Raw genomic sequence first — 26,354 nt, 5'->3', positions numbered from 1 at the left:
TCACAGCCAGTACAATACATACAGCAATCAAAATATTTTGAATATATATCTTCTGGAAAAATTCCTCATAAATTCTTAAACATGAAAATTGATTAATGCTGTTATATAGGATATATATCTTTCTATTTAATATGAAAACTGTTGGGAAATTGATAATTAAGTTACCAATAATGCTCTTCAATCTCTGGACTTTCCTGAGAAACTTACCTTGTTTGTTGTAAAATTAAGAATCATCATCCATATATGTAATCAGATAATCTGAGTGTCAGAAAATACACACAAATTAACTTTTCTAATTTCAACGGGGGTTTTTTAAAGATAAAGATGCATCAGAAATTTCCTTCTGAAAAATAAACATCGTCTTTGAGTTGGAGATCGTGTAACAGTGCTTGCCTTGGGATAAAACCACCAGCTTCCATAAAACCATGGGTGGTCATATAGAAATGTTTCCAATGCACTGAGTCAATCTGCTGAGTTTGTGAAGTGAGTTATACTTCAGATTATCAACTTGATATCATTTATTTACTTAATGTCTTTCTTCCTTTATTCATTTAAATAGTGTAAAACTAGCTTATCTCAATGTTTACTTAACATTTTCCCTACTGTACCTTCAGAATGTATTACTCACATCACACGTTAGCTACATGATTATGTACAGACATTAATTACAAAGTTACACAATTATAAGTGAAATATTAATATCAAGTCACTGATTACTGGAGGCTTCAGTAAAACTCAACAGAAATTGTTTATGGTAATAAAATATAATAAATAGTAAAGTGAAACAAAATGAAAACTGGCAGCAAATTACAAAACCTAGACACAATCAAATGCTCCTTATAGGAGCAGAAAAGGGATGAAGCAATTCTGATTTAACAGCTGTGCAGTTAATGTTTGATTTCATCTGTAGAACAAATTACAAAAACCTATTTTTTTTCAAAAAACCAATTATTGCTTTGTCAAATGTGGCTTTGGTGATTGATAAACAAGACAGAGGTGCTACAGCAATCACTGGATCACTAGGTCTAATGATTTTACCTGAAACTCCACTAACGTATTAAAAATATTGCATTCAGTTATTGTTTTCATCATATGTCAAAAATATAATCTCTAACATGTCAGAAACAGAAAAGAAAAATTTGCTCATGTCAAGATTTTCTTAGGATACACAATAAGAAAAATAATTATCATTTTACAACCTTACATAAGAAACAAAATGCCAGATATATCTAAGTACACTACACATGTTATTGTGTGAAAATTAACGCTATAATGACCAATGGTCAACGTAGAAATATCGGCAGAAAATTTGAGGACAAAACTGTAAAATGTAAACGATGAATGGAGACTGTAATACCTCATACCATTAAATATATCAGTGACAATGTGAAGGAGAAATTAAAGACTTACTACAGAAGGGCCAATAGTAGTCCCGTTTGACAGAACCTCTGTATCCGACCATCATAATGTGACTATCTATACAATAAGGAGGTGTTACACCACCATCCCACCTATCCGTGTCCTGGGTACCGATAGCTCCCTCACCGTGACAACTACCTACAACGACGTCGCACTACTACACAGCTCCCTATAAAATACTGACAGCTCCCTCGCAGATAACTAACTTCTCTCCTCACGCCTCGCAGCAGTCTGAATTGTCTGGTAGCGTTAATCGGGACATAGTCCTGCTTCTTTGGTAATTAGAAAATATATCATTTCGTTGTTCTTCATCTCACATCCATTATTAATGGCTCTTGTCACTGTTACTAGTCACCACTAAGACTTATACCTTAGGAGATGTTAGGGAGCAGACCAGTCGACCAATTGGTGGTGCAGCCACTTCTTACACAGCCACTGGAGCTACTGTCTACCAAGGCCGTCACCTGTAGTAACACCAGCCCTTTATAAAATCATCACCGCTGAGTCTACCACACAGGCGACATTAGTGTTTTGGTAGAACAGGTTCTGTAACAAGCCAGTTGTGTCGTGTACAAAGCCAATACCTTGACTTGTGTGACAGAGCCCTTACTTTAACTGACTACAACAGCTACCCTTCACACCATCTGTGACAACTCTGCCCGAGCAATCCTCTCCTCAACAGCTACCTGGATACACAAGACACTTGGCTGTAGTTGTGACTGGTCGGTTGTCAGAAGACAGATCCATTGTTTAAATGAGCAGAAGGCTGGGATATTCGAGGTGTAAAACACAGATAGAATCTCTAAGTAGAAGTATTTGAGACATATTCTCCAGCATGGCTTATTTTTATGTAGGGTATAGAACTGATAACAGCTGAAGGTTTATAGATATTTAGGTAATTTGTAACAACGTAATCTTTTATTTATATAATTTTCCACATATCTTCATCTGTTTACTGTTTTGCTCAGATAGAAATACAGACATATGTGTTACCTGTAGGTTATTTCTGTTGTAACAATATAACTCATTGCACTGATTAATTGCTGGCAAATGAGCTTACCAATCTGTACTAAACTGGAATGAGGCCAGGGATGAAGGAATGGTTGGTAGTCTCAAAATAAAAAAATAACTCTTGAAAATGATTCAATTGTCTGTTCGTATATTGTTTTTAAATGAACATTGAAATATGAATGAAAAATCCTTGAAAATGTTTCTGAATATGCACAGAACTTTTATTATTTTGGTAATGGTGAGAATCACTGCCTTTCAAAATCGGTAAATCTTTTTAATTGTAAAACTTTATTTTGTGCAATCAATTTTTTTTTTCACATTTAAAAAGACATTTACTTTTTTTTTTACCATTTATAATTTGATTATTGTGTGAACCAATTGACTTATGATAAATCATTAGGTATGTAACCTAGGACTCCTCACAAAATAAAGAAATCAAAACATAAGGTATTGCTACCACAATAAGCACAACATTTAAATCGTATTAAAATTCCTCCACTTGCTCACATTTCAACATATTTGCCAGCAAATTCATGGAGTTGCTTATTATCCTAGTTTTCTTGTTCAAGTTGTAGTGAGAAAAGAAAATCCCATTTGAGTGATAAAATTCTGCTGCTATCATTAACGGGAGCTTTTACTGATGTCCTTGCTGCCTGGTGTTACCTAATATCAGATCTAAAAATAGGTGATACATTCCATCACTAATACCTCACTTACAACAAACATTCGATATAAATTAACAATAGTTCAACAAGCAGAGAATATCATCTTTAATAAGAGGAATTGACAAGTACGTTTTCTTCTTAACTGAAAATAGAAAAGTCAGTAGAGGTGAATAGTAAATATATCAATAACTGGTAAATGTTCCAGAATAATAGAGAACCCACCCAAACTCATCCAATTTACCACAGGAATATCTACTAAACTGTTCTGTTATTGGCCAATACTGATTATTATCCCCAGTGCCAACTTATTAAATCATTTGAAAAACCGCCTGGGTTCAGCACCTGCTACTTTCCCCTGTGTTTCCTGTAGAGGTGTAAACAGTGAGTTTAGATAGAGATATGCCAGGTAGCCCCGCCTCCTTCCTTTAGTGAACTCCAATACACATAATGTAATTGCTGAATGTCCAGTGGGAGGGCTGGTTACCTCTACAGAGTGTAGACTTCCTGTCTTATCAACTCTGCTGACCAGTCTATCAGCAATGCTCAATGGCAAAATATACTAACAACAAGGACCCTTCTTCATCAACAGAAGGCGTCTATCTTATCTAGCCTGCATTGCCAATTTTTGATTGCACCCAAGTGTCGACTATTCAAGTAAATTTAATTCAGACATGATATAATCAGGAGAAGAGTCCCCATGGGCCTGTATCACATTACCTATTAGTGATGCAAAATAATCTTGCCATAGTGACCCTATATACATGATAGCTAAGTGTAGCTTACCAATATTCTACCTCCGAATCTGCTTGAAACATTTGAACCTTGTGATCTCGAAAGTAAAGGTTGAAGTCCACTATGACCTTAACATAAGGTCATTAATATGACCAGCCTTCATCCAACTTAATACTTCAGCTATGGGTTAAATATCAGTGTGGAGGCTGCTGGAGCTCCACTCTAGCTGATATCCCTTACAAATCCCAGTAGAAGAAAACTGGAGAAGTGAACTACCTTGTTGTTGATGAAGCCCATCAGGTATTACCTTATCAACAGACATTAACACATGATAAACAAACAGATGTACACGCAGAATTTCCCTCTCAACATGAGGGAATTGTGTTGTTTTTTACATTAATTTTTAGTAACAGATGTTGTGTGGCTATCTTTGTCTCCTAGTATGAGGATATCTAGATGACCCCTACATCACTTGGGCTCTGGTGGAGGGGTATCAGCAGGTTTGGCATATGCTTCCTCATTAAACTGACTAAGTGAGTGATTAAATACACTCTCAGTAGCCCCTGTAGACTTGGGAAGTATATCCTGTACAGAAACACCCCCATTTGGGAACCAACATCAGGAGATACCCACATGAAATTTCAGTATCATTTATTGCTTTTTATATACTTACTGATAGCTTTTAACTGCTTCTAAACCATACACAAACACAGAGGAACCAGTACAGGACCAAGCTATCAAAGGTTTATCACACTTACAATTAAAACTATGTTATCAGTACCCAGCTTTTTTTATGTACCGGTATAAACACAAAGTCTATCATGTAACTTTACGATTTGATCCAGGGCCCATCAGATACCTGCCACAGCAGGGACCCCCTGTCCAACAAAAACTTTTACATAAATATCGATTAGACATGGCTGAAACATTATCAGATTCTCACATCAAATATTTACTTTTACTAGAACTAACTTTCTTTGGTGACAGCTTGGGAGGAATCAGTTGTTATCTTCTCAAACCTGAACTTCTCCACTTCAAAGGGATTAGACTAATTCTTAGATATTGATCTCTGAACATTAGTTTTAATCTGATACTGGTGTGTCACAAAAAACAATCAGGTATAGTCAGTGGAAAATAGAGGACTCCCATAGACAGATCATAATAACACCTGGAAGTGAAATTAAAGCTGTGAATTCAAACAAAAATTTCAATAGATAGAACACACATTTATCATTGTGGAATGTGGAAGAAGAGAATTCAATCCGATTTTTATGCTGATAAGAAAAAGTTTACTAATGTACAGGAATTTTAAAGCAGAGCATTACTTACAACACAAATCTTGTATAGTAAGAAATATTGACATGTAAACTTTGTTTGTTATTCCTAGAGACAATAAAGTCACCATAACATTGTAGTTAATGAATATTGGTTAGAAGACATTACCAGCTAAAACAATGAAAGCTTTTCTGTAAATAGAAACACTGACCTTGTGGTAAACCATTTGAAATGACATATAAAGCCTTTATATATCCTCAGTGATTTTTTAAACACTGTACGAAAAGTTGTTAATAAGCTCTAGGCTAATTACTTGAACATAATGCAGATTGAGAATATTTTGTTGGAGCAGCACAAACTCACCTTTCTGTAAAATGTCTAACCAAGATTAAACTGCCACAATTACTCTCACCAGTATTTATCTCTCATACTTTGTATATAATCTGTCACATTTACTCTCACCAGTATTTACCTCTCATACTTTGTATATAATCTGTCACATTTACTCTCACCAGTATTTACCTCTCATACTTTGTATATAATCTGTCACATTTACTCTCACCAGTATTTACCTCTCATACTTTGTATATAATCTGTCACAATTACTCTCACCAGTATTTACCTCTCATACTTTGTATATAATCTGTCACATTCACTCTCACCAGTATTTACCTCTCATACTTTGTATATAATCTGTCACATTCACTCTCACCAGTATTTACCTCTCATACTTTGTATATAATCTGTCACATTTACTCTCACCAGTATTTACCTCTCATACTTTGTATATAATCTGTCACATTCACTCTCACCAGTATTTACCTCTCATACTTTGTATATAATCTGTCACATTTACTCTCACCAGTATTTACCTCTCATACTTTGTATATAATCTGTCACATTTACTCTCACCAGTATTTACCTCTCATACTTTGTATATAATCTGTCACATTTACTCTCACCAGTATTTACCTCTCATACTTTGTATATAATCTGTCACATTCACTCTCACCAGTATTTACCTCTCATACTTTGTATATAATCTGTCACATTTACTCTCACCAGTATTTACCTCTCATACTTTGTATATAATCTGTCACATTTACTCTCACCAGTATTTACCTCTCATACTTTGTATATAATCTGTCACAATTACTCTCACCAGTATTTACCTCTCATACTTTGTATATAATCTGTCACATTTACTCTCACCAGTATTTACCTCTCATACTTTGTATATAATCTGTCACATTTACTCTCACGAGTATTTACCTCTCATACTTTGTATATAATCTGTCACATTTACTCTCACCAGTATTTACCTCTCATACTTTGTATATAATCTGTCACATTTACTCTCACCAGTATTTTCCTCTCATACTTCGTCATACCAAGCTTTACTTTTCGCACCTTGTCTAACTGACACACTTTAGTATAATCAAGATTTAATTCTAAATCTAACCATGATTTACCTCTCATATTTAGTCTAATGGAGATTTACCTTTCATATTTAGTCTTATCAAGATTTACCTTTCATATTTAGTCTTATCAAGATTTACCTCTCATATTTAGTCTTATCAAGATTTACCTCTCATATTTAGTGTAATGGAGATTTACCTCTCATATTTAGTCTAATGGAGATTTACCTCTCATATTTAGTCTAATGGAGATTTACCTCTCATATTTAGTCTAATGGAGATTTACCTCTAACACTAAGTCTAACCAAGAATTACCTCTCATATTTAGTCTAATGGAGATTTACCTCTCATATTTAGTCTAATGGAGATTTACCTCTCATATTTAGTCTAATGGAGATTTACCTCTCATATTTAGTCTAATCGAGATTTACCTCTCATATTTAGTGTAATGGAGATTTACCTCTCATATTTTTAGTCTAATGGAGATTTACCTCTCATATTTAGTCTAATGGAGATTTACCTCTCATATTTAGTCTTATCAAGATTTACCTCTCATATTTAGTCTAATGGAGATTTACCTCTCATATTTAGTCTAATGGAGATTTACCTCTCATATTTAGTGTAATCGAGATTTACCTCTAACACTAAGTCTAACCAAGAATTACCTCTCATATTTAGTCTAATGGAGATTTACCTCTCATATTTAGTCTAATGGAGATTTACCTCTCATATTTAGTCTAATGGAGATTTACCTCTCATATTTAGTCTAATGGAGATTTACCTCTCATATTTAGTGTAATGGAGATTTACCTCTCATATTTTTAGTCTAATGGAGATTTACCTCTCATATTTTTAGTCTAATGGAGATTTACCTCTCATATTTAGTCTAATGGAGATTTACCTCTCATATTTAGTCTAATGGAGATTTACCTCTCATATTTAGTCTAATGGAGATTTACCTCTCATATTTAGTCTAATGGAGATTTACCTCTCATATTTAGTCTAATGGAGATTTACCTCTCATATTTTTAGTCTAATGGAGATTTACCTCTCATATTTAGTGTAATGGAGATTTACCTCTCATATTTTTAGTCTAATGGAGATTTACCTCTCATATTTAGTGTAATGGAGATTTACCTCTCATATTTAGTCTAATGGAGATTTACCTCTCATATTTAGTCTAATGGAGATTTACCTCTCATATTTTTAGTCTAATGGAGATTTACCTCTCATATTTAGTGTAATGGAGATTTACCTCTCATATTTTTAGTCTAATGGAGATTTACCTCTCATATTTAGTCTAATGGAGATTTACCTCTCATATTTAGTCTAATGGAGATTTACCTCTCATATTTAGTCTAATGGAGATTTACCTCTCATATTTAGTCTAATGGAGATTTACCTCTCATATTTAGTGTAATGGAGATTTACCTCTCATATTTTTAGTCTAATGGAGATTTACCTCTCATATTTAGTCTAATGGAGATTTACCTCTCATATTTAGTCTAATGGAGATTTACCTCTCATATTTAGTGTAATCGAGATTTACCTCTAACACTAAGTCTAACCAAGATTTACATATTCTACTTAGTTTTATCAAGAACTACCTCTAATATCTGTTCTAACCAAGATTTACCTCTCATATTTAGTGTAATCGAGATTTACCTCTCATATTTAGTCTAATGGAGATTTACCTCTCATATTTAGTCTAATGGAGATTTACCTCTCATATTTAGTGTAATCGAGATTTACCTCTCATATTTAGTCTAATGGAGATTTACCTCTCATATTTGGTCTTATCAAGATTTACCTCTCATATTTAGTCTAATGGAGATTTACCTCTCATATTTAGTCTAATGGAGATTTACCTCTCATATTTAGTGTAATGGAGATTTACCTCTCATATTTAGTCTAATGGAGATTTACCTCTCATATTTAGTGTAATGGAGATTTACCTCTCATATTTTTAGTCTAATGGAGATTTACCTCTCATATTTAGTGTAATGGAGATTTACCTCTCATATTTAGTCTAATGGAGATTTACCTCTCATATTTAGTGTAATCGAGATTTACCTCTAACACTAAGTCTAACCAAGATTTACATATTCTACTTAGTTTTATCAAGAACTACCTCTAATATCTGTTCTAACCAAGATTTACCTCTTATATTTAGTCTAACCAAGAACTACCTCTAATATCTGTTCTAACCAAGAACTACCTCTAATATCTGTTCTAACCAAGAACTACCTCTAATATCTGTTCGAACCAAGAACTACCTCTAAAATCTGTTCGAACCAAGATTTACCTCTCATATTTAGTCTTATCAAGATTTACCTCTTATATTTAGTCTAACCAAGAACTACCTCTAATATCTGTTCTAACCAAGAACTACCTCTAATATCTGTTCTAACCAAGAACTACCTCTAATATCTGTTCGAACCAAGAACTACCTCTAATATCTGTTCGAACCAAGATTTACCTCTCATATTTAGTCTTATCAAGATTTACCTCTCATATTTAGTCTTATCAAGATTTACCTCTCATATTTAGTCTAATCAAGATTTACCTCTCATATTTAGTGTAATGGAGATTTACCTCTCATATTTAGTCTAATGGAGATTTACCTCTCATATTTAGTCTAATGGAGATTTACCTCTCATATTTAGTGTAATGGAGATTTACCTCTCATATTTAGTCTAATGGAGATTTACCTCTCATATTTAGTGTAATGGAGATTTACCTCTCATATTTTTAGTCTAATGGAGATTTACCTCTCATATTTAGTGTAATGGAGATTTACCTCTCATATTTAGTCTAATGGAGATTTACCTCTCATATTTAGTGTAATCGAGATTTACCTCTAACACTAAGTCTAACCAAGATTTACATATTCTACTTAGTTTTATCAAGAACTACCTCTAATATCTGTTCTAACCAAGATTTACCTCTTATATTTAGTCTAACCAAGAACTACCTCTAATATCTGTTCTAACCAAGAACTACCTCTAATATCTGTTCTAACCAAGAACTACCTCTAATATCTGTTCGAACCAAGAACTACCTCTAAAATCTGTTCGAACCAAGATTTACCTCTCATATTTAGTCTTATCAAGATTTACCTCTTATATTTAGTCTAACCAAGAACTACCTCTAATATCTGTTCTAACCAAGAACTACCTCTAATATCTGTTCTAACCAAGAACTACCTCTAATATCTGTTCGAACCAAGAACTACCTCTAATATCTGTTCGAACCAAGATTTACCTCTCATATTTAGTCTTATCAAGATTTACCTCTCATATTTAGTCTTATCAAGATTTACCTCTCATATTTAGTCTTATCAAGATTTACCTCTCATATTTAGTGTAATGGAGATTTACCTCTCATATTTAGTCTAATGGAGATTTACCTCTCATATTTAGTCTTATCAAGATTTACCTCTCATATTTGGTCTTATCAAGATTTACCTCTCATATTTAGTGTAATCGAGATTTACCTCTAATATTTATTCTAACCAAGATTTACCTCTCATATTTAGTGTAATCGAGATTTACCTCTCATATTTAGTGTAATCGAGATTTACCTCTAATATTTATTCTAACCAAGATTTACCTCTTCTATTTAGTCTAACCAAGAACTACCTCTAATATTTAGTCTAACCAAGAACTACCTCTAATATGAAGTTGAACTAAAATTTACCTCGAATATCTAATCTTACAAAGATTTAGCTCTCATACCTGATACAGAGATTACTTATCATGAAATTATGACTACCTATACTTTGTATGGTGCAGTGGAATTTCATTGTCTTCGACCTAGATGAAAGGGTTTGGATTCACCAATCTGACCTGTAAAGGTATGCCAGGTACTTCTTTCTCCTCTAACAGTAAAGAGGATAATTTGCATATTTCAATCTAGGCCAACAAGAGTAATATATGTGCGTGTTTCATATGGCAAGATTATTTTGACAAATTACTGAGATAGAGCCATTACTTTTGCTTACAATGACAGAAATGTCAGTTCCACAGGTTTACCAAGATTTGGATACAATCATGACGTTAAATTTTGCCTTGTATAGATAAAAATTCATATGCATGTTTCTCAGGTGTCCAGTCAATAACACTACCTCTGAACACATCATCCTGTACTTATTGTGGCTGACCTCAACAACACTCTTTAACTTTATTTATCACCTTCTTTACTTTCCTAATAATTGACTGTAAACCTCAGTAGCATCAAGCCACTATTCTTATAATCACTTTACTAATCTTAAAACAACAAACTTTCACTTCACCTCACTGGATGCTTTCTAATTTACACAGCTGATTCATTCTGACAATGCTTTCTTATCAGCTAATTAATTAGAATCAGGGACACTTAGTCTGTCTGTCTAAACTGTCTCTCCTTATACCCTCAAAGATTCCACATTATTGAAAAAGTTACAAGCGAAGACCACTATATTAAGTAACAAACCATGACTACAGATACTTAGTAACATTGAACATTTGACACCTGATCACCAGTTAGTAACATCCCACTACATTTTTCATCTTCATGATGCAACCTGAAAAGTACTGTACAGTGTACGTCGACCCTCAAGCAACATGACTGCTCCAGCTGTGTGCCTCGCCTAATGTATTTCCAAGTCAAGAAGTCAGGAATAAAAAAAACTCCACATTTGATGGAAATGAACCTGATTACATGCCCAGCATTCAAGAGTGATCACCAGTGGAAAATGCTTGTACTTTTACACTGAGAATCTTAACCCTGGAATTAACATGGTGTGACTGTGGGACAACCAACAGCAAATTTAAATATTCATTAGATTCTTTTAAGTGAAAGAGGTGAAAAAGCCATGTCTCATTGTCAGGGTGGTCATCGAGCCAGTTTACTAAAAACCGATTACATTATTAAGTACTACAGCATCTTTCAATAGAAATTTCAGGATTGCAGCGCATCAACAACATTTGTTTTTACTCACAAAGTCAGTTTACATTTATGCAGTTTCTAGATGTACACCCAAATATCTTGAGATGCATTATTTTCTGTTACTATTTTTAGATACTTTACTTCATAAATTGTGAGTGGTTGAAAAATATTGTAAAACATGTCAGAATTAAAGGGTATTTAGACAGTAAAACTTGAAGAGCTGGGAGATTGAGACACAGCACAAGTTAATGCACATCTACTTTTACCAGCAAAGTTGTTCTATAATTCAACATTATTTGTTTGAATCAAACTTCAAATGCTTCCTACACTTTCATGTAGAAAAATTACAGTACAATTCTGCAAAATTTGTAAGGCAAAATTTCAAATCCAGTCTGTCATGTAGTATATGTACATGTGAAAGGAAATTGGGAATTTTTTTGAGAATCGTTCTGAAAACAAACATCTGATGGTAGTGAGGGCAAGGTTAAATCATGAGATATTGTATGGGCAAGGTAACGTACATGAATAATCATTAAAGAGAAATTCAAATATTTCAACAAAATGTTTCACTTCTCTAGCCCTGAGAAAAAAGTGGCAGATCTGTAGGCACTTCAGGCCATTTGAGCTAAAAATATGAAGCTATCTTCTGATTTCACTTTTAATTTATTCAGCCAAAACCAGCATCTTACAGTGATCAACATGTGCATTTCAAAATACCATTTTTGTTACCTTTAAAAATGCAAACCTGATATGTTTGTCGCTGTTTACAGTTGAAATAAAATTCTTCATTACAAAGGTCTACATTGCATATAGAACAAGATTACATTTTTAGGATAGGAAGAAAAAAATCAAAGTTTGCTTTATAATTGTCTTTATCAGGAATACTGCTTCCTTCTTTTGATCCCAAACAAGGTCTGGGGTGTTTGAATGAGAACAAAGTCATAAGGATTACAGGCCAGACACAAACACCCATCATCAGGCAGTGTTCCCAGTGGATCGGCAGTGATACAATCACATTACAAAGAAAAAGGGGGAAATTTTTTACATAATTTATAACAGATTTGATATTATCAGGTCCATTTAGAACCTCATCTTTCTGTATCTCAGCTCTCCAGCTTTTAAAGGAAGCCCAATATGTGTGATACTATCACCGAAATCCTGTCTTGGCACCCCATACCTCAGCACAATACTGTAGAGATAGAATCACCTCCTGGAATAATAAACCTGTGCTTCTCTATATCCTGAAGACTGACTTTAAAACAACATCTCCACAGACTTCATCACAATAACTATAAATGTGTACAAATTTCCATTACTGTAAAGCTAATGTTATGCTTTTCGAAGAAAGATGGGTTCAAACCATGATGAACAAATGCCTTGAAAACAGAATTCAGATACAGAAAACAATCGTCCATTTCATACTTTTTCCAAAATACATGCCTTCTGCATCCAGGTTTTGGTTTAATTGAAAAAGTTAGATGATTGATAAAAACAGTGCATGTTTACAGTTACCTTGAGTACACGAATTTTATCACAATTTATCACTTAGCATATCACTGGTTTTCTCGTATTAGTAAGAGTCCTGATAATCTTCTACAGCTTATATAAACACAAATATCACTCTGACAATTCATTTCATAAACTTTCTCTTTGATGATTTAGTGATGTAATAAAGTAGATCATTAACCTTTGATTTTTCAATTACTGACCTTGACTGTGTCCAGATGGTACCTCATTGCCTTCCTAGTGATACAAAGCCTGAATCTATAAAATGTTTCATCCAAATACTACATACATTTGATACACTAGACATACAAAACACAGTTGAAGCAGGTTGCAGTCTTCAATGGTTTGAGCCTTGTAACTTGGCACCTTCCATGTTCTATAAAAACGTACTTATTTTGGTCCAATCAAATCCTCATACGTTAGAAGTATACATCTTTATCAATTAGTGCAATGATGACTTTGCCTCACTACAATAATTGCCATTAAATAGTTATCAGAAACTACAATTAGCGAATTAATAGTAGATGTAAAATCAGATCACCACTAAGACGAGTATATTCACAGTATCTTACCCTCCTGGGATTGTTCAGTTAGGGGCAAACTTGCAATAAGATGCTAATTTTCTGTTTTAGGCCAGGTAACCTTAACTTAATGAATCAAATGAAAATTGATTAAGGATATCAAATCAACATTTATTACATTTTTGGGTGTGGTATAGGAATTCATCAATATGATAAAACTTACATCATCAGTGCTTTGATGATATAGGATATATCATCACTAGTAATGATAGGACTTTTCCAGTGATACAAGTTACGTAGCTTTGACCAACTAGAGTCACTGCACTGAAAGTCCACTGATGTTCACACCAAAATAAAACAAGGTTGAATACCTTTGTCTTCCATTGATTAATTCCTGTGTACATTTGGTTTTCTGAAATTTTGTCTGTATGTAAGCAGTTCTTACCCCATTACAGCACTAAATGGTAGACTACAACACTTATATTTCCTGAACTTTTTTTGAGTACCTGTTTACTCTGATGTTTGGTTCAGTTTTTTCATTTGTTTTTCCTTTAAAATTGATATAAAAAGATATTTTAATGATTTCCCATTTAATATAAATTTTACTCATATAACAGAATATTTCTACACTTTTGATGTGTTAAATAGATATGATATTATGTTAACTATTGAATATCCTCTTAATATCTGCAAACTTCTCAAAAACATGCAGTCAGAATGAACACCAGTATCTATACTAATGATTTAGTGATAATTTCCAGCTTTGATGTGTGGGAGGTTCATGTACCATAACCATAAGTAAATTAGAGGGCTGGTCCATCAGACCATATACTACAATATACCATTGAATGAAACGAACACAATACCAACCCACAGTAGGTAAGGAGTGTATCAAATGATGGCCGTTCTGTAAACGGTAAGACACACATCTCATTACAGTTTATCAACAGACAGGAATGTTGATGTAACTGGTGATAGATAGACATGCTGTTACCACGGAAACACAGCCAAATTATTACAGAATCTATTATCAGTAGCTGTATAATAAAAACAACACAAGCAGATAAAACATGTACATCTATCAATCCTAAAACAATCCTCATCACCTGATTACACTGGACCACAGGTTATTCTCCACAATTCCTGATTACCATTTGGGTATCTCAAAAGATAACCGTTTGGAATAATTGAGAGATACAAAAGTAGATCAAAAGGTTTACAATGTGGAGACAAAATGGACCAGTAGATTACCATCTGGTCACAATAGTGGATCAAAGGATTACCACATGGGGGTTTAAATGGATCAAAGATCTACCATGTAGAGATGGTAAAAGATCAATGGTTTACCATGTACAGATGGAAATAGATCAATGGTTTACCATGTACAGATGGAAATAGATCAATGGTTTACCATGTACAGATGGAAATAGATCAATGGTTTACCATGTACAGATGGAAATAGATCAATGGTTTACCATGTAGAGATGGAAATGGATCAATGGTTTACCATGTACAGATGGAAATAATTCAAAGATTTACCATGTAGAGATGGAAATAGATCAATGGTTTACCATGTACAGATGGAAATAGATCAATGGTTTACCATGTACAGATGGAAATAGATCAATGGTTTACCATGTACAGATGGAAATAGATCAATGGTTTACCATGTACAGATGGAAATAGATCAATGGTTTACCATGTAGAGATGGAAATAGATCAATGGTTTACCATGTACAGATGGAAATAGATCGATGGATTACCATGTAGAGATGGAAATAGATCAATGGTTTACCATGTACAGATGGAAATAGATCGATGGATTACCATGTAGAGATGGAAATAGATCAATGGTTTACCATGTACAGATGGAAATAGATCAATGGTTTACCATGTAGAGATGGAAATAGATCAATGGTTTACCATGTACAGATGGAAATAGATCAATGGTTTACCATGTACAGATGGAAATAGATCAATGGTTTACCATGTAGAGATGGAAATGGGTCAAATATATACCATGTAGAGATGGAAATAATTCAAAGATTTACCATGTAGAGATGGAAATAATTCAAAGATTTACCATGTAGAGATGGAAATAGATCAATGTTTTACAATGTACAGATGGAAATAATTCAAAGATTTACCATGTACAGATGGAAATAGATCAATGTTTTACCATGTACAGATGGAAATAGATCAATGGTTTACCATGTACAGATGGAAATAGATCAATGGTTTACCATGTACAGATGGAAATAGATCAATGGTTTACCATGTACAGATGGAAATAGATCAATGGTTGACCATGTACAGATGGAAATAGATCAATGGTTTACCATGTAGAGATGGAAATGGATCTAAGATTTACCATGTAGAGATGGAAATAATTCAAAGATTTACCATGTAGAGATGGAAATGGATCGATGGATTACCATGTAGAGATGGAAATGGATCAAAGATTTAAAATGTAGAAATGGAAATGGATCAAAGATTTAACATGTAGAAATGGAAATGGATCAAAGATTTACCATGTGGAAATGGAAATGGATCAAAGGTTTAACATGTAGAATAGAGATCAATACATAGTACCTGTGTACTAGCCTAACATTAACCAGGTAGTCTGTGATCTGTTTATTACATGGGTTCCTTTGATTATAGAATCTTCAGTAATCTACCCCACCCATAAAAATACAGCTTACAGAGGATTTCCATACCATTCTTCTACAAACTAACATTGTATGGAATAAATAACTTTCTCCTACAAATTACACAAAAACACCTGGTTCTAGTTTCATTCAGTATAATGTAACCATACATTAAAAAATTCAAGCCTTGATAATAACTTAGCTGCCTTGATATTGCACAACTCCATTTTCTTTAATTAGTCCCAATTTGCAAAACAAAACAATTTGGCTTTCCTGGGAACACAGCAAGCCCTTCTTTAAATATGTCCAACAGAATAATGAATTACCGCCTCCCCACTACAAAGGTATCAGATAACATTCAATCTCTGCATTCAAAAGAGTTGTGGGCTTTGTGAAAAAAAGGCACAATATTAGAATCATAAGTGGTAATGACACTAAGATCATTTGTGTAATAAAATGGCCTGGTTAATTTAAACACTGTCAGAGGTAAGTACTGCAGCATGGCATGCCAGATGGCAATCAACATTGGCTGTTCGAAGCTACAGGGCCAACTGAACTGGCTTTCCTAACCCTCATCAACATTGGATGTTCTAAGCTACAGGGCCAACTGAACAAGCTGTCCTAACCCTCATCAACACTGGCTGTTCGAAGCTACAGGGCCAAGTGAACTGGCTGTCCTGACCCTCCATGCCATTCAGCAGCTGTATGTCATTCACGCTGATAATATTCAAATATTCAGTAAGTTTTACTGAATTCTCAGACACGATATCTAACTGGCAAAGTCATACCTGTTAATAAGCCCAACCATATCTAAATATATACCAGTTTTGTAGAGAAATAACAATAAATGCCAGGGTATTGCCTTATGACAAGCCCAATCCTAACTACTTTGAGTCATTAGGTTGAGTTAGCCCCTGGGCTTATTGTAGAATAAATAAGGTACCTCAGAATGATCAAACATTATTACTGAAATGGAATAACTCCTACTGTTACTCAATAATGATAGGAGTTTGTCTGCTTACTTACTCAATACACATGGTATGATTTCCCTGTAGTTAAAGATTGAAAAAAGGCAGTTTTGTTCCTGTTTTCACTTTCTTACTCAGTAACCAAAAGGAGATTACCTCCCTTTTAATCCTTTTTTTGTGCAGTCACTGCAGAAATCACATTTGATGCCTTAGATACTTAAAACTTAGTCTGATGCCATATTTACCAAATAGTGAAACTGAGTTGTCTCCCCTTCATTATTTAATGCTGAAAGATTTAAGCAATCTACCAATAATTTGCCAGCCATAGTGATGCACAATAAATCTTCAACATGCACAGAAATCAATATCTTTTAAAGTTATCTCCCCTGCAATTAGATGAGTACGACATTTACAGTTGTAGAGACTATTTATATTCTGAAATTGACAAAGAACGTAGATCTTGAGTCGAGAAGAAGATCGAAATGAACTAAATGGACTATATATAGATCTAGTACCAATATACAGGGACAGCTGGATGGCTGATTATACTTCACATATCTTTAGGTAGCTACAGTCAGAGGGTCAATATCACAACAATGGAGAGCACTCCGGCATGGCCTTGAGTCTATCAAACGAAGTTTGGAACAGGATTTTGTTGTGGAATTTGACAAGACAAAAGATGGTGAATTATGAATAGAAACAATATGAAAATCCAAGGTGTTACATGATGTTTCAGTCACAAAGAACTAATTTAATGAATTTTATGGTAATTTAATATGTGGTGAAAATGGAGTTTTATGTGAGGGCAAACAAATTACCCCAGATGACTGTAGATTGTGTACCGTAATACAGATGTTGCAGTATCTTATGTTCAATACAGGTGCCAGTGTCTTTTGTAATGATCCAGGCATGTGCATCAGAATTTCAGTGTTACAGGTAGCATCACATTTAACTTATACACAATACAGATGTGGTAGTGTGTTTCTTTCATCTACCCTAAATCCTTATATCACAGCAATAATTGAAAATTATAAAACTTTGATTATGATCACAATTAAACAGGAGTCATGTTAAGGGAAGCTGACCTATATATACCTAAAATGCTATAACCTTGTCACCTCCTAAGAACAAAGGTTTTTTTAATGCAGGCCACTAAACATGAACAAAAGAGAATAAATTTTGCCAGAATCTTTCAAAAAAGGCACACAACATAAACGCCAATGTATTCATGATCAGCCAAGACAGTCGATTGTTTTAAATATCATAACAGGATAACAGCAATATCTCCTCCAATTGATAGATCCCAATAAATTGTAAATTCCAAATTTTCCCATCGAGACAATCTCCTGGGAGCCAGTTTGGACTAAATCCGGGAATACCAAGCTTGCTATCATACATAATTCATGTTCTATACTTATCTGTTTCTCGTAAAACTGAACAGTTCACACCCTAACATCAGTGTAGGGGAATCATTCCAGTGACAAGAGGAAGGACTGGAATAAATGCAGCACAGAGTGATGGAATAATTTTATACAGTTCGTACTGATGACTGAATGTCTGGAGATTTCGGAAAGGATATATAGACCTAGCGTGTACAGTGATACCATTGTAAGTACAGAAGGTTGTACTGGCAAAAGGAAATCACTTAACACTTTTACACATTTGACCTTGAGATTACTAGTTGTCATGGTTACTCATAAAGACCAGGTCAATGACATCCCTACCGTACAGTATCTTACCACACTACAGCTCACCTAAATACATAGTCCTTAATGACTGAATCCCTTTTATTGTACAAGCTGTTATGACAGATTCTATTTCCTTGCAATTTTCCATTAAAACTATAGACTGTTTCAGAATTTTTTGCAAAAATTACATCCATTTTGCTTCTTAAATTTGTTACAAAGTTAAAAAACATTTGAACCATGCAAAAAATATCTTTACAGTGTTCTCAACCAAAAGAGAAGCCAATATCTAGTTTTCATGTAGGAGCAGCAGCCCTGGTAACAAGCTAATAAGGTCTGGTGGCCTTGTGATCTGCCACTTCTCATCCCACATAAATATTGCATGCCAGTCTTGTCCCCCTGGTCTGGATCATCTTACTTTGGTAGAGATGTCACACGCTCCGTCAATAAAACAATACCTCTCCCAGGGGTAATATACAATAGATATTACCTTAATACACTTCATATATCTTGTCCTCAAGGTCAGATATAACATAAACATCTATTCTAGTATAACAAAGGTTACAAATGTAATATAGAAGCCACTGTCAGCAGTTTCATGCATAAACTGTCAAATATCATGAAAAATAATTAAGACAGAATATTGACACTGAATAGTTGATTATAATTTATATCTCAATCACAGATTATGCAATGTAGCACAATAAAAAGTTAATACTATTCAAGGCCTCAAAATTCTTTACAAATAATCCATGCTTCTTTCTTAAAAATTGTCTGATTTTTGTGACTTTCACAACTTTGGTATGTAAGGATGTTAATACATTTGATTCCTTGAAAGTGGATTAAGTGATTTTAAACAAAACTAAAAGCCTTTCAATTAAGCACAATAAAGCTAGAATTTGATCCCGGGAATCATCGCTAATTTATTCTTCAGAAAAAGTTGATAGATCACATCACATGACCTTCAACACTCATCAAGGCCACACATTTGAACAAACTTGTCACATGCATATAAACATTTCCCTTTTACTAAAAGGTTGAACTAGTGTCATTTACTTTTTTGCTAATATTCATTTCACAAAACTTGTAAATCAATAATAAGGTGTACATTTTAGTTGTAATAGTTTTGTTTTCACACAAACTGTGTCAAGTTACCTCCCTTGGAGCTACTTCCCATGGAGCAAGGTAGTATAGAAATATCTGTGTATTCATGTACTGTATTATGATGGATTCCAACTAAATTCTACTAATTTTCAGAATTTTGACAATTCTTAATTTAGCTTTATAAGACCATTAGCCCCTTATGAATACCTGTCTGATTAATTAGATGTAAAATGCATTTCAACATGTCTAATTAACAATGAACTTGTCCTGAAATCTTAGATATATATCATCAAAGTAACTGACGATGAAGGAATGCAGAGTTTATGAGCTTTAATAACTTTAAAATGTAAGTATACTATATAAGGCAGCATTTATACTAATGGTTGAACAAGTCCTAAGGAAAAGGTGCCTCCCTGAAAATATATAACATAAATAAAGTTTACACAAACCTCGTGGCTTCTCCTTGTGGACAGACACTGATCGTTGGCCCAAAACAATGACGACCCGCAGGCCATGAACCTGGCTCATTTGAATAGAGGGACAGCGTAACACAATGCAAACTCTTTTGTGACTGGGAGAACAAAACCTCCGCTTACAATGTATAAACAGAAATGATTCACAACACTAAGATAATGGGTAGTCAATACTCGGGACACAATTGGTGAACATGTTCACATTACTCCAATCGACAGGCAAAATAACAATACTTAACAGTACATAAACCTGTACATTATATACAGCCAATTATACCTTTAATTCAGTGATCAATGTTAAAACGCTACAGTCACAGAAAAAAAACCTCAACACCTACCGTAACAAAAAAACTTTATTGACTCAATACTTACCAGAACAAAACTTTTAATTACCCGAAAAGAGTGAATTGTAAAACGGTGAATGACCAACATGTACCATTTAATATAACTCCATTGTTCTCACCTGCTCTGTAGTATTGACTTCAAGCCTGCCTCTTTAAAGGTCATTCTCCGTGTTTAATATGATTGTGTGGACTGACTTTGCTTGTGTTTGTCATTTGTTAGCTTTGAAATAGTTTAATATACTAAGAATGATTATTCAGAAAACTGATCTCTGGGATCTGAATAAGTCATCTAGTATTGACGAATCAATGACACAAGACAGCATATTACCACAGAAGGCCGAGTTTCTTTAGTAAGGAAGATTTATATAAGGTCTTGTCATAATTAGGTCCCCACCAATCATCTCCTGCCTAATCCTAATACATGCATATTCCGTTGGATCCATGTATGTTTTAAAGTTTGTGTTCGTAATATATAGCAATGAAATAGATATCTATAATTGTCAGGCCTTGTTGTTCTCCTGAAATGGGGACTGCCGATTCTTTACTTTATACTATATTCTTGCTCATGATCAGAATCCTTAGTAAATATAACAGATTTGGTTATAAAAACATTTTCACGAGGATTTACTTTCTGTATCCCTTTCTGAGCTCTGTCTCTGTATCTCAAAGAGATGGCAGAGCGACTTGGCAACTTCGGAGGCATGTGTTTGAATGATCCCTACTTTGGGTGGTTTGCGTTTCTCAGGAAGATGAGAACTCTAAGTTGTCCTCTGCTGTCGTGTTTTTGTCCTTGGACAATTGATCTGGAGTCTCCTGTATGTTTAGTACTGTAGCTGCCAGCTACTGCAAGGATACTTGGTCCCAAAACGACCCTGGCTATTGATGGGTGATAAAGCTTCACTCGTACTGAAAATGAGTTCTTTTTAAAGTTTCTTGTTTCCCCTATCAGTCTTGTTCATTTGTTCCTAACAAATTAATGGAGTGACATCTGGTCTTTAATGTTTCTACAAAGCAAGGGAGTGGGGCCTCATCTTCATTAGTTCCCACAAATTAAGCAGTGTGGTGTGATTTCATTCTCTTTTTAAGCATTAAACCTCTCTCCTAAGGGATTTTCTGTACCTAAATTAGGTTCAATTATCTTCATCTATACTACTTCCAGAGTAGCAGTCTTTTAAAAATTCACATTCTATTCCTATAAGACTTGACCAGTCTTTCCCTAGTGGTTCACTAACCCCATCATTTCACCACAGTCATGTACATGGACTCTATACGGCTGAGGATTACTCCTACTAATTTTGCCCAAATCAATGTTTCACTGTGTTGGATCTATTATTTCAAAAGTTGATAAACGGAAGATTTACATGACATGTCAATGAAACATGCTTGACCAAGTTACTCAGAAACTTCTAGTATAAACGTGTAAGCATAGACACTAAACAATCAAAATCTGACATCATTGTGAAGGCCATTCATGTGTCTACTAGGCGATTCTCAAGTGTGTTAGGGGGAACCTCCCACCAGTGAATACCCCACACAATGTCACAGGCTATTCTGTTGACACATCAAACATAATCTAGTCACCTTAAATATCTTGTTTATCTATTTTTTGATATGACAAACTAAGGTGATGAGAGCCTTTAGTTTATATGTTAACATTGACAGGTAAATTGTATCGGGATATAACTAGGATATCATGTTGGGTAGATTTTACGAGTCTGCACCTCATTAATCACTGTCTGTGTAAACCCGTCTTTCAAACATGCTCTCCATTTCAAAGTAAAGTATTTAAAAATTGCTGGACTATTCATTTCCATTATGCTATATAATTTGGGTCATTCACCAAAAATTTTAAACATGACACACCACCATCCCCAGAAGCTTCTTTAGTCTACACAGAACATTTATTTGTATTTTAATCAATAGAGTATAATAAAAGGATTCTTTATATACCAGCCCTTTTGTTCACAGTACAGACATTACTTTTAATTCACACAATGGGAAGTCTTATTGGGTCAGATCGTAAGTCCGTCATTCATAATTAAAGCAACCTTTCGTATATTTATACTTAAATAAATTTCTACTAATATAGACCTTATCCTTAAATAGAGGTTAACGGAAACAACAATGATAGTTAATAGTATTACCTGATACAAACTTAATATATCTAAAATTATAAGAAACACTTCCCTGTCAGAAAGGAAGTCAGTAAATTAGTTATCTACAGATCTGTTTTTCTCTATTAGATCACACACTGATCATGAATTCATGTGATCTTTAGTAAAATGCCAGCACCAATAGATGAACATTCACACTGAAATCACCTTACTATACATCTGCCTGAATATACTTTACACCAAATAAAATGGCAAAGATTAAGATATATCTCCTGCACCTGTACAAAAACTAGTTTTCTTTAAAGAGTTTTTATAATAACAAGGACTTCAAGGACTTTGATCTCTGACCTTCAAATTGTTTCAGCAATCCGTAAGTAAATACTCTCAGTAAGGATGCAGTTCAGAAGCTTTAATTGGCCACAGGTAATTGATTTTGGTTTACATGTTCAATCAACCAAAGCTCTGTAGAGTTTTTACCTAAACGCAAATAAGGAAACAAATGTTGCTTTCGATGATGAGTGGAAGAAAATCAACGTTCAACCAGACGTTAAAATACTACCACAACAGACATTGTTCCTATACCAGTAATGCATCTTTCAGTAGAAGTGGTCTGAAGGTCAAATATTACACACCAGTCTGTAGTAAGGTCACACATTACACAGGGGTCAGTAGTAAGGTAAGATATTACATTGGGGTCTGTAGTAGGGCAAGATATTACACAGGGGTCTGTAATATGGTAATATATTACACAGGGGTCTGTAATATGGTAATATATTACACAGGGATCTGTAGTATGATCAAATATTACACAGGGGTCTGTGTTAGGGTAATATATTACAGAGGGGCCTGTAATAGGGTAATATATTACACAGGGGTGTGTAATAGGGTAATATATTACAAAAGGGTCTGTAGTAAGGTAAGATATTACATAGGGGTCTGTAATAGGGTAATATATTACACAGGGGTCTGTAATAGGGTAATATATTACACAGGGGTCTGTAGTAAGATCAAATATTAACAGGGGTCTGTAATAGGTTTATATATTACACAAGGGTCTGTAGTAAGATCAAATATTACACAGGGATGTGTAATAGAGTATTATATTACACAAGGGTCTGTAGTAAGGTCACACATTACACAGGGGTCAGTAGTAAGGAAAGATATTACATAGGGGTCTGTAGTACGGACAGATATTACACAGGGGTCTGTAATAAGATCAAATATTACACAGGGGTCTGTAATAGGGTAATATATTACACAGGGGTCTGTAATAGGGTAATACATTACACAGGGATCTGTAATAGGGTAATATATTACACAGGGGTCTGTAGTAAGATCAAATATTAAACAGGGGTCTGTAGTGAGGTAAAATATTACACATTGGTCTATAGTAAGGTAAATACCACATTGGGGTCTGTAGTAAGTCAGATATTACACAGATAAAGATTAAATCTTTTGTCTGGGACTAAAACTATGTGACCAGGTTTTCTCAGAATGCCTGCCACTCACATATTCAGCATGCATATTAATATCAACACTGCAAGGTCCTTGGTTATATTACCTGATAAATCATCAGTGAAGGTGATAATTGGCAAGTAAATAAAATGTCCGGTGTAAATATTGAGGTATCATTTGTTCTGTCCCATCAAATATTTACAATCCGTATTTCAAGGCTAAATCAATCACTGTAGTCTGAACAGACTTCTGGGAAATAGAACGAAATGGAGAAAACAACCACAAAAACGTGTATGACATCCAAACAGAATAATAGTCATCAATAATTGACATCCTGCTACTACCTTTGAAGATTACAGTATCATAATGACATGTACCCACATCTGGGTACATACACTGCACCACCTGAGGTCAAAGGTTGTATAGTAGGTCAGTTATGAGGTCATTGTTCTGCAGAGTTAATTACAGTATCTGAAGACCAGCACAACACAATTGCCCCCCATGGGCAATCCTTTGTGTAATTACACCACAACGCCATCAAACACTGTGATTATTCACATGTAACAACTACCTTTATCAGGTAACACTATCAGCTAGCAACTGGTCCAACATCTCACAACCTTATAAAGCAGATTAGTTCAAAGCCAAACACTTGAAATCACCCAATATTAATTAACAACTGTAGCTTTTCTACCTGTTTGATGTTTAATCAGGTATCACTGTTACCTGTATTGAACAATTTGTTATAGGAACTCAGGAAAGCTCAGCTTACTTGTCATTAAAACACCTTTACCAGTCATTGAATGATCTCTTAATTCGTAAAGTGACAACAAACATTTCCTCATAAACTGACAGATTTCCATCACAAGTGATCTCTCAATACAGAAAGTCACAAAAGACATTTCCTCACAGACTGTGACAGATTTCCATCACAAGTGATTTCTCAATACAGAAAATGACAAAAGACATTTCCTCAAAAACTGTGACAGATTTCCATTACAAGTGACTTCTTAATACAGAAAATGACAAAAGACATTTCCTCACAGACTGTGACAGATTTCCATCACAAGTGATTTCTCAATACAGAAAATGACAAAAGACATTTCCTCAAAAACTGTGACAGATTTCCATTACAAGTGACTTCTTAATACAGAAAATGACAAAAGACATTTCCTCAAAAACTGTGACAGATTTCCATCACAAGTGATTTCTCAATACAGAAAATGACAAGACATTTCCTCAAAAACTGTGACAGATTTCCATCACAAGTGATTTCTCAATACAGCAAATGACAAAAGACATTTCCTCAAAAACTGAGACAGATTTCCATCAAAAGTGATCTTTCAATACAGAAAGTCATAAAAGACATTTCCTCAAAAACTGAGACAGATTTCCATCACAAGTGATCTCTCAATACAGAAAGTCACAAAAGACATTTCCTCACAGACTGTGACAGATTTCCATCACAAGTGATTTCTCAATACAGAAAATGACAAATGACATTTCCTCACAAACTGAGACAGATTTCCATCACAAGTGATTTCTCAATACAGAAAGTCACAAAAGACATTTCCTCACAGACTGTGACAGATTTCCATCACAAGTGATTTCTCAATACAGCAAATGACAAAAGACATTTCCTCAAAAACTGAGACAGATTTCCATCAAAAGTGATCTTTCAATACAGAAAGTCATAAAAGACATTTCCTCAAAAACTGAGACAGATTTCCATCACAAGTGATTTCTCAATACAGAAAGTCACAAAAGACATTTCCTCAAAAACTGTGACAGATTTCCATCACAAGAGATCTTTCAATACAGAAAGTCATAAAAGACATTTCCTAAAAAACTGTGACTTCTTAATACAGAAAGTCACAAAAGACATTTCCTCATAATCTGTGACAGATTGCCATCACAAGTGATCTAAATACATATAGTGACCAAAAACATTTCATCACATACTGTGACAGGTTTCCATCACAAGTGATCCCTCAAAACAGAAAATGACAAAGACTTTCCTCACAATCTTTGACAGGTTTTCCCCACAAATGATGACAACTGACCTCTCTATACAGAACAATCCCTTT

The 26,354-nt window shown here is 34.3% G+C and overlaps 1 protein-coding gene across 1 annotated transcript in view; it reads right to left on the bottom strand.

Moving 5' to 3' along the window:
* Nucleotides 1–26,354, bottom strand: part of LOC132557587 (double-stranded RNA-specific editase 1-like) — a 102,836-nt gene that overhangs the window by 58,798 nt on the left and 17,684 nt on the right. The window contains exon 3 of the mRNA XM_060222096.1: nt 22,560–22,586. Coding sequence (XP_060078079.1) covers nt 22,560–22,586 — 27 coding nt within the window. The remainder of the gene's footprint in view (nt 1–22,559; nt 22,587–26,354) is intronic.

Source organism: Ylistrum balloti, unplaced genomic scaffold (assembly GCF_031769215.1).
Source record: "Ylistrum balloti isolate Yb309-2 unplaced genomic scaffold, AGI_CSIRO_Ybal_v1 Utg370700, whole genome shotgun sequence".
In the NCBI taxonomy this organism is placed as follows: domain Eukaryota; kingdom Metazoa; phylum Mollusca; class Bivalvia; order Pectinida; family Pectinidae; genus Ylistrum; species Ylistrum balloti.
This window is presented reverse-complemented; position numbering and strand designations above follow the sequence as displayed.